The sequence below is a fragment of the Sycon ciliatum genome, chromosome 10, assembly GCF_964019385.1.
Source record: "Sycon ciliatum chromosome 10, ocSycCili1.1, whole genome shotgun sequence".
Classification (NCBI taxonomy): Eukaryota; Metazoa; Porifera; class Calcarea; order Leucosolenida; family Sycettidae; genus Sycon; species Sycon ciliatum.
In genome coordinates this window covers 6,221,184-6,230,696 of record NC_088652.1, presented here as the reverse complement: position 1 = coordinate 6,230,696, position 9,513 = coordinate 6,221,184, and the positions used below count along the sequence as shown (strand labels likewise).

The 9,513-nt window shown below is 47.3% G+C and overlaps 1 protein-coding gene across 1 annotated transcript; it reads left to right on the top strand.

Moving 5' to 3' along the window:
- The first annotated feature begins 621 nt into the window (after positions 1 to 621).
- Positions 622 to 5,511, top strand: LOC135826546 (uncharacterized). Its single transcript, XM_065339154.1, has 4 exons — positions 622 to 892; positions 1,284 to 1,568; positions 1,988 to 2,155; positions 4,278 to 5,511. The coding sequence occupies exons 1-4, from the start codon at positions 856 to 858 to the stop codon at positions 4,529 to 4,531; spliced, it is 744 nt and encodes a 247-aa protein (XP_065195226.1). The 5' UTR covers positions 622 to 855; the 3' UTR covers positions 4,532 to 5,511.
- The last annotated feature ends 4,002 nt before the right edge of the window (positions 5,512 to 9,513 follow it).

The window sequence follows — 9,513 nt, the reverse complement described above, 5'->3', positions numbered from 1 at the left end:
TGGCCTCTAATTTGCTAACAACTTTGAAATTCTCCGTGAAGTCCAAATTTGAAATTGCAATTTGTATTTGCTCGCAGTGGACATAGTTTGATGCGCTCCCCATGATATCAAGCCATTGGCCCAGGGCCCTCTTGATTGGTCCGAGTTGCCAGCATGATGCAAGCCAGATACGAATTGATCGAAGACGGATAGATTTAAACTCACTGTGGATAAGAGTCATACTGTAGCTCAGTTGGTTAGAGCATTGCTCGCGAATAGCAAGGCCCCTGGTTCGAGTCCCGGTGGTGTGCTCTTGTGTACTGTATATTCTAGTCTTCTACCTCTTCTCCCCTATGAACATACTTTCTCATTTTCCATTTTTAGTTAGGAGACTCCCTTCGATAGGCATCTGTCTGACTCTGGAGGATCCGTGAAATTAAAATCAAGAAATCAATGATGGGGCGTTGATGGATCTGCCGCCTGAGGTCTCCGCAGCACGCCCAGATACACGCTGTTATAAAGGTATCATTCGCAAAGGGAAAAACCATGTATGTACATGTAGATGTATTGTTCAGTGGCATTCTTTGCGTGCTTCACTGTATTCTGTGCGTGCTTCACTGTGTTCTCTGCTTTATAGCGCCCTCAGGCATAGCTGTCAACTCAACAGACACTGGAATATATGCACGCATATTGCAGCCACAGATACTACGAGATTGGATACCAGAATTCTGCTTTGTGTACGACAAAAATGACACTGTGGCTAAACCAACTGTAGTTTGTAACAATAACGAGTCAATCGTGTTGTCGCGCCTGGAAACCAATACTTTGTACAGGGTCAGAGCATTCTTCAAAACTACGATCGGACACAATAGTAGCATGTCCCCTGTAGTCAGCATTGGAACAGTGCCTAAAGGTAAGGGATATCATTACATCAAACACCGACCACGAACAGGGGTGAAGAATTTTGTGAGATTCGTATTGTACCTCGCACATTCCTTTTTGCATGGTCTCTTTCCCCAAATGACGTTCCTATGTCAATTGCATGATTCTCAGGTCAAGTATTGCTGAATCAGGTAAGGGATTAGTTACCCGTGTGCCCAATGCATTTGGTTGATGGTGCAGTGATCAAAGGGAAGAAGTTAAGAAATGAAAAAAACATTTCTTCTCAATTATCCCATGGGAGATTTCCTTCTCCACAAATATGCATTGGCATATTAACAGGCCTTTTTAATGCAGACCGCAAATACTATGTGATGTATGAACAATTTACTGATACATACGTGATCTGAATATGTTTTTATTAGCGCCAACATCGCCTGACAATTACGTCCTCTCAAGTACTACCATCACTGTCTTTATAGGCCGAACAGAAGGCAACAACCTTCCCATACTCCAGTATTGTGTGAACGGAAGGCCTGCAAATGATATGTCTGGGAATATGACATCGATACCAGTGTGCAACGCGTCTGAAAATGTTACCTTGATTGGCCTGGCTCCAGGCATGACCTATAATGTCACCACCTATGTAAGCAATGCCTATGGAGACAGTGCTCAATCGACCTCCACTCGCATCACCACGTTGCATCAAGGTTGGCACATTTGTTGCACATGTGTAGCCTCGAGTTGGCATGAATTTCACCCCTCAATAGATGGTGGAACGTTTCGTTCGAATCGTTCAAAACCCAAGAACGTTACCGATTCTCCTCCTTCATACGTCTTGCTGTTCTCATATATCAATTGAGTTAACTTCTCTTTATGATTCTATCTGTAACAGATTGGATTTTATGGTTACTCTATAACACGTTATGCTCGTTGGAACTGTATTTTCGGTATTTCCGTTAGGGGAATCTGGCAACTAAAAAGGTACTAGAATAGTCACTGTATGTAAAGAAAATGTTGGTCACCTACATTTCACTAGAAAAGGATATGGTTCCTCGCACCAAAAATACTTATAATATTATATGTTGTCCAGAATCTGTTCTTGGTGATGTTTTCCCTTTTTTCATAGCACCAACAACTGATCAAGTCGACGCAACCAGTGGCTACCAAGCTAGCGCAAGCGGCTCCAAATCTGCAGCGATAATTGCGGGAGGGTCTGGCGCAGGACTGCTGGTGCTGGCTGCGACAGTTTTCCTGCTATGGAAAATAAAGTTGACACCCACGAAACCTGATCCTGGTACGTAACGTCCAAATTTGGAGCTTCTGAATAGTAATAGGGTTCCTTTTCCTGCCTTTCTGGGAAAAAGCGAAATTGATACATTCAGAGGTTTCAAAACTTTACCAAATGGTACTACAGCATTCATCTTAAAATTCCAAGAGTGATGTTCTGGACACGTTTCTTAGAAATACTTTACCATCGAAAAATGACGTTACCGCTTCAGTCTGGCCTCTCTAACTCGAAATTCCTGTGTGGAACAATAATACATGCATTCCTACAGGCCTCAGTGCATTGTGTATCATGGGCAGATACCATCATAAGCTTTATATACATCATCGATCATGAAAATAATGTCTCGCGATATAGTGCTTAAATAGATTTTTGGTTAGAGGAAAGCAAATCAGCACACAAAGAACAGGAGCCATATTATTATTTCGACTAAGCCTTTCATTCCATTACTCTTCAGGTCAAATCAAATGATGATTGACAAGGTAGTAAGAAAGTCCTCATAACCGACACTTTTGACGAGCAAGGCATTGACAATAATAGCACTTGAAAAATAGCGCTAGTGGGGCCAACAGCATATTTAGCGGTTAGAGCATAGACCAAATAGCACTTTAAAGATAGCGCTAGAGGCGCCAAGTACACAGTGAGACAATAAATATTACCAGCATCAGACAACAGTGGGGACTACGGTACTACAATGTCAAAACAGTGACAACTTGCGCACATACTTCTTTTGCACCCACAGTTCAGGCTTCAGCTTGGCAATGTACATTGCCTCAAGCACAGCAAGGTGAGATTTGTTGCGTGCACGCGCTTGAATGGTAAAGTGAGAGTGGGTGCCACTAGCACTATTTTTCAAATGCTATTTTTGTCAATGCTCTGCCCGCCAAAAGTGCCGGTTATAAGGACTTGCTTACTTGTTAAAGGGGAAGTTAAGGCAAAAATTAAAATTTCACCAGTTGTAGTCTTCGGGGTGCTGAGTCGAATGGTCTTGGTCCGAGAAAGCTGAGACGCTCCCTTCCTACTTGAATCCCAATCGAACTCGCGCACTTCCACCGAAACTGGGTGACTGCGCCCTACGAGATGGGGATTTGTATGCAAAATGTCACTAAAAGCGCCATTTCGTTCTTATAAAAGCACGGATGACCGCGATTGGCCCATATGTTGTAGTCTTTTGGACGCTGAGTCGACTGGTTTTGGTCCGAAAAGGCTGCGATGCAGCGTTCGCCCCTAATTCCCAATCGAACATGGTTGAAGAAGCGGTCACGTGCTCCTGGGTACACCAGTCACCTGGTCACCGTGCCTGCAGGGTACAACGTACAGCCTGTTTTGACCTTTTTTGGGTGCAGTCCTGTCACTCGAGTTGAACCTTGGTGTGAAAGTTGTCGCCTGCTGGCGTGGTGACCAGGTGATTTTGGCACCCAGGAGCACGTGACCGCTTCTTCAACCATGTTCGATTGGGAATAAAGGAGGAACGCTGCATCGCAGCCTTTTCGGACCAAAACCAGTCGATTCAGCGTCCAAAAGACTACAACATATGGGCCAATCGCGGTCATCCGTGCTTTTATAAGAACGAAACGGCGCTTTTAGTGACATTTTGCATACAAATCCCCATCTCGTAGGGCGCAGTCACCCAGTTTCGGTGAAAGTGCGCGAGTTCGATTGGGATTCAAGTAGGAAGGGAGCGTCTCAGCTTTCTCGGACCAAGACCATTCGACTCAGCACCCCGAAGACTACAACTGGTGAAATTTTAGTTTTTGCCTTAACTTCCCCTTTAATCACCATTGTATTCGACCTGAAGAGTAATGGAATGAAAGGCCTAGTCGACAACATCATATGGCATCTCTGCTTCGTGTGCTGATATATTGTTTACCGCTGGCAACTGCGCATCATGTGTGCTTGTAGAACTCAATCACACCCCCGAAGTCCATATTTAGCACTATAGACCTGCCCTTCATCTTACACACTTATACATTCGGAAGTGTGCATGATTTTCAGAAAGTTGAGGTTAACCGTACAACGGGAGTGAAAACATGCAGCTCTCTTTGCATAACTGAAAGGTGACACAAAGTTCATAGTTGATATCTTATCCACGTATCCATCGTTCTGACAATATTATGTTTTCCTCTTTCAGTGCTGACTAACTGGGAACTGGACTTAAGAACTCAAACTGTTTCCCATGATGATGAACTTGATTTGGTTCAGAACACGTGCACTAGTATGGATCCCAATGAGGCGTACGAGAGCTGGATCCTGGCTAGGAATGATGCATATGGCTGTGTGGATTTGCGCGAGAATGATGTTCTTCGTGCCGGATGTGGAGCTGGGCGTGCAGAGGAAGGGGGACCGGCCACAGAAGAAGAGCATACTTATGTCAGCATCCAATAACGCCAAATGTTTTTCACAGCCCAGGAATTTTTAATTTTTACAGAATGATACATATCCTCAACGAAATGCAAATGATGCAGTATCATTTAACTCTGTTGTTGAGCCAATAGTAATATGTAAAGAGAATAAGGACCTATAAGTTACTAGCTATGACTCAAAGTCCACAAAGGTAAAGAGATAATATAAAGCCAGGTGACGTGTGAAATCAGTGTCATGTCGTAGAATGTCTCAATAAACTTGTTCGTCTTGTGCCGTGCTGTCTCACTATCTGATGCTATAATTATTAATTCGTTACCTTGGTGGACAGTTAATTATAACTAGTAACTTATAGGGCCTTTTTTCTCTTCACACAAAACTGTATCATGGTATACTTTTTCACAGCAAACACGCCATATGTTGCAGTCTTTCTGAGTTTTTTCTTCATATCTCACTGCCTCAAACTCCAGTAGCGCATGCATTTATTACTGAGATACTCTCAAATATTCATTGCAGCTCTTGTGTCCTGATGTCACGGATCGGTATGGATAACATTTGTAACTTTCACAAGTAAGTTCAGTGGTAAACGGTTCGGAGCGAGATTTTTGAAGTAATTTGCTATACATGTATGTTGACGGTGATTCGTAACCGAATCTCTATATCTATATCACCGGACGAATTACCATTGACATTATATATCCCACCTGTGCATTTAATCCCTGTCAGTAAATCCATTGCATAGCAGCAAATTGCAGCTCGGTCGTTATAAACTTGCAGCAGGTGTATATTTTTTTGCTTATGTTTATGATTCAAAAGTCGCTAGAATTTTATTCACACTTTGTTTCTGTTTGGTAGCACTTCTCTCTAAATTTCGCATGCATAATCAGTATATCCGTTCACTGTGGTCATGGATTGTTTTAAAAACATGTGCATAACAGTAGTGGTACTAGTGACGTGGATGGTATGAATATTGAGAACGTGTTCGGGGTAATTCTCTCTGGTTCCCTCGCCCTTATCTGACCCAGCTAGTGTTATCAATTTACAATGTATAGTATCGGGATTTTGTACTCAGGAAAATGTGAGGACCACTTTCCAAGGGAGCATGTGTCTTGCATGAACTCCTACGAAAAACCACTGGCCCAGAGCTGTATGTGAGAAGTGCGAGTCTTCTTTGTCCACCATTCAAAATGTAGATTGTTTCGGCTTTGAGTTATCAGGATCATTTCCAGGTATGCATGCATTATCCAGCAGCACTCGGTCGAAGGCTGGAGAATGGCACCCATCCGACTAGCATCCAGCAGGAAAATGTGGCGACATGATATGGATATTCAATAATGATTGTAGGTAAACAACAGCGAACCACACAAACCTTTTATTTTTATTTTTATTATTCTTATATTTCACGATGTCGTGACGCCTAGACGATGGATAAGTGTGATAAAACAGATAGCAGTGATCACTTGTCACTCCAAACCACAACCACAACCCCAAAAGGATGATGGGGGACATTTCGTCAGTGCTAGAAGAGGTGTTTTTCTATCTCTCGGTGCATAGTGTTTGCTAATTGAGGACGTAGCTCGCTGTTTTATCAGCGCTTGTAATTTTGCTATTTTCAAGACGATCATTTGTGGCGTCAAGGGATGATTGGCCTCGTCTTCCGGGATGCAAGCGTGGCTAAGTAGTGCTGCCCAAGAACTCTTCTAAGGTGAGGTAATGTTGGCTTGATAGAGCTGGTTCTTCTACGCTGTGCCGTGGCAAGTTTGTAAACCCATACATCGTGCCCATAGTGGGCCAATATTGAGGGGCATGCCAATACAATGGTTCGCTTCAAAAGATTTTGCGCGGGCTTTAAAATGTCGATCTACATCCCAAAGCAAGCCTACCTGCAAAATTTGAGCGAAATCCGAGAGATCTACTTGCACATGTGTTCCGCTTTCCGCAGACATGCTCTCTTAATGCCAGTAAATATCTCCTGCACTGACAGAAGTTTCATTCGCCGCCCCGAAACACTTTCGGTCGGGTCTTCTGAAACAAGAGACTTTTGGTGTTTAATCCAGAGCTCGTCCCCTTTCAATCCTGGCAAACGGCGCGTCCACGACTGGGCGATATAACTATTGTCCCGTGTAGTTGTTCACGATAGCCCTAGTAGACGTATCGGAAGACAAACACCAGACATCAGATAACAGTACCAGTATATTGTTTATATGACTGCCGCGTGGCTTGCAAATAACCGCTGATGCACACTAGAACCCATCCTGCATCTGTCTCTCACCGGATAGCCCTCTTTTACAAGCCCAGTGCGTCCTATCAGGTCTTGCTGTCCTCTTGTGCACAGGTCTCTCCTGTCAGAATAGTCACCAAATCTACAAAACCTTTGTCGACAGCTTGCTCTTGTATTCCTGCTACAGAAGGGAAATATAGGCGTATAAATTTCATTGCTAAATGGCCGAGGTGGAATATATGCTTAACCCTCATGCCACACAAGAGAGACGAGCCTGTGGGATGTCGCAAGCGTTTATTCCAGCATGAATAATCCTGAGCCTGTGATCGGTAATCAATTATGACGTACATGTACTCAGTATGAGGTCATGATTATAAAATTAATGATGTACACATATCACGCATCAGAGATGCAAGGATAGCAGAAGCGACCCGCGGGGTCGTGCGCCGCCGGAACGGCTACGTGTACTACTAGGTTGCTATGGCAGCGGAACACTAAATCTTAGTACACATGAATAGTTCAATGGTGCCGATGTGCGTGCACTATACGGCGCCCATCGGCAGCACCCGTGCCTCCTGCCTTTTAAACGGTGCGGGAGGGTGGGAAACAATTTCTGCGGCGGGCAGGCACAACAAACAACTGGTGAATGTCTTTACGTGTTCCTGCCTTGCGAGGGTGGCCTTGGGTGAGCTTGCACCCGAGGCGGATAGGTGGCTTATACGGCATGCCGTACGCGCATCGCGGTTGCGAATGCTTGCGTGGGGCCCCGCGCGGGAGCCCGGCAGTGCGTACGACTTTAGCCGAGCTCGTATGAGACTTAGCCGGTTTTGGCGTGTCTGCGGACGGCATCTCCATGCGGGAGATGCGGCTCTGTGACATGTAGGTTAACTACGGTTTGCGCAACGCAAACCAACATTTAACCCTCATGCCACACAAGAGAGACGAGCCTGTGGGGTGTCGCAAGCGTTTATTCCAGCATGAATAATCATGAGCCTGTGATCGGTAATCAAGTATGACGTACATGTACTCAGTATGAGGTCATGATTATAAATGATGCACACATATCACGCATCAGAGAGGCAAGGGCAGCAGAAGCGACCCGCGGGGTCGTGCGCCGTCGGAACGGCTACGTGTACTACTAGGTTGCTATGGCAGCGGAACACTAAATCTTAGTACACATGAATAGTTCAATGGTGCCGATGTGCGTGCACTATGCGGCGCCCATCGGCAGCGCCCGTGCCTCCGATAAAGGTACCGAGTGGCTTGCGACACGCAGGCTCTTGTAGTGCTGTGGCATGCCTGCGGGCCTGCGAATGTACGTCCGATATGCCTCGCTGGACCAGCGGCCTGCAGCCGTCAGGGCATACTCTGGGGCGCCTCGATCTGCCGTGTGTGTGGCTCCCCCGGCGCGTAAGGAATGGCCGCTGATGCTTGGACAGCATTTGTGTAGGACAGCATTGATGTCGTTCGACGTGAGATGGCGAGCATCCTAAAACTTGAAGAGGGGTTGCTTGGCATTGCTCCATTTGCTGGACCGAACGTAAGCCTGCAGGGCTCGGATGGGACATAGTGCGGGGTCAGCGTAGTGGTGCAGCGCTACTTCCCAACCTGCTATTAATTGAGACGTCTTCGTCCTCTGGAGCTGCAGAGAGGCCTCCTGCTGGGCTAGTTGGAGGTGTTTGCGCCTCAGCGTCTTGAAGCCGCCGATACCGTGTGGTGACAGCGACGTGTACTCACTCACACACAGCAGGCCGTGGAAGGCTGTCGTCAGAGCAGCCCATAGCATCAGTCTGTCTGCCGGGGAGTACAAGGACAGATCCAGGAACTGGCGGAGAGCCTTCAGCTGGTGGACGGTGATCGCTTGGCGCTGAGAGCGTGCTGACGGATGCCTGGGGAGCGACGCTCTCTCCCTCTCTAAGCCCTTGAGCAGGGCTGTGATGCGGCTTGAGGATTGAACTCCGACCGGGCCTCCCATGCGGAGGAGGTGGTATTTGACCGCGGCCAGGTAGACTCTCAGAGTGCTGGCACTGACTGAGTGAGATATTGCAGCAGCGACCAGCAGGACGTTGTTCTGATCTGGGTGATGTGCGTCGCGGCGCATGCGACCCATGAACTCCAGGAATGCACGCCAGCCTTGGGCGTACGTGCGCTGTGTGCCAGTGGCTACCGAGTTGGCAAACAGGTGCTCTGCTCGCGCTGAGAGAGCGGTGGCTAGCGAGCCTAGGAGGACACAGGCACAAACGCATGCAACACAAATGCATGCAACACAAATGCACACACGCATATGCCTGCACACGTGCACATTCCCTAAACAGGCAGAATGGCACGGCGGCCAAGCTGCGGTGTATGCATGCTGCGCCGAGTCACCGAACGGCGGCCCGCTTCCCGGAACACACTGGCCCGGCGGCGTGGCCGTGGATTGTAAGCAGGGGACCCGTGGGTTATGCTAGTGGGAGATCCCCCCCCCCCCCTCCTGACCTCGGCGGGGCGTTCCTGTACTGGTTTGGCCGAGGTTCTCCCTCATCCCGTGGGGCTAATGCAAATGCGACCCGAGAGCCCCCCTCCTCCCCAGCCCCGCGGGCTGGGAGCCTCTGCTATTGGCCTAATCCATAGATACTTAGCCTTGCGGGTGGACGCATGGAGTGGCACGTAAGCGTTGGCTTGCAAAGCCGTGGCTTGCGGCGGTAAGTGATCCTCCGGCGGGAGGTGGACATTCGGAGGGATGTTATGCAAGGGGGGTGACGACCCTGGACAGACACACAGAACAATAGACAGCGGGGCGGCG

Bases quoted from the DNA above. Each gene is read 5' to 3' on its own strand.
- LOC135826546 (XM_065339154.1), top strand. From the start codon at position 856: ATGTCCCCTGTAGTCAGCATTGGAACAGTGCCTAAAG. The intron at 893-1,283 runs GTAAGGGATATC...TGTTTTTATTAG, and splicing joins CATTGGAACAGTGCCTAAAG to CGCCAACATCGCCTGACAAT. The intron at 1,569-1,987 runs GTTGGCACATTT...CTTTTTTCATAG, and splicing joins CATCACCACGTTGCATCAAG to CACCAACAACTGATCAAGTC.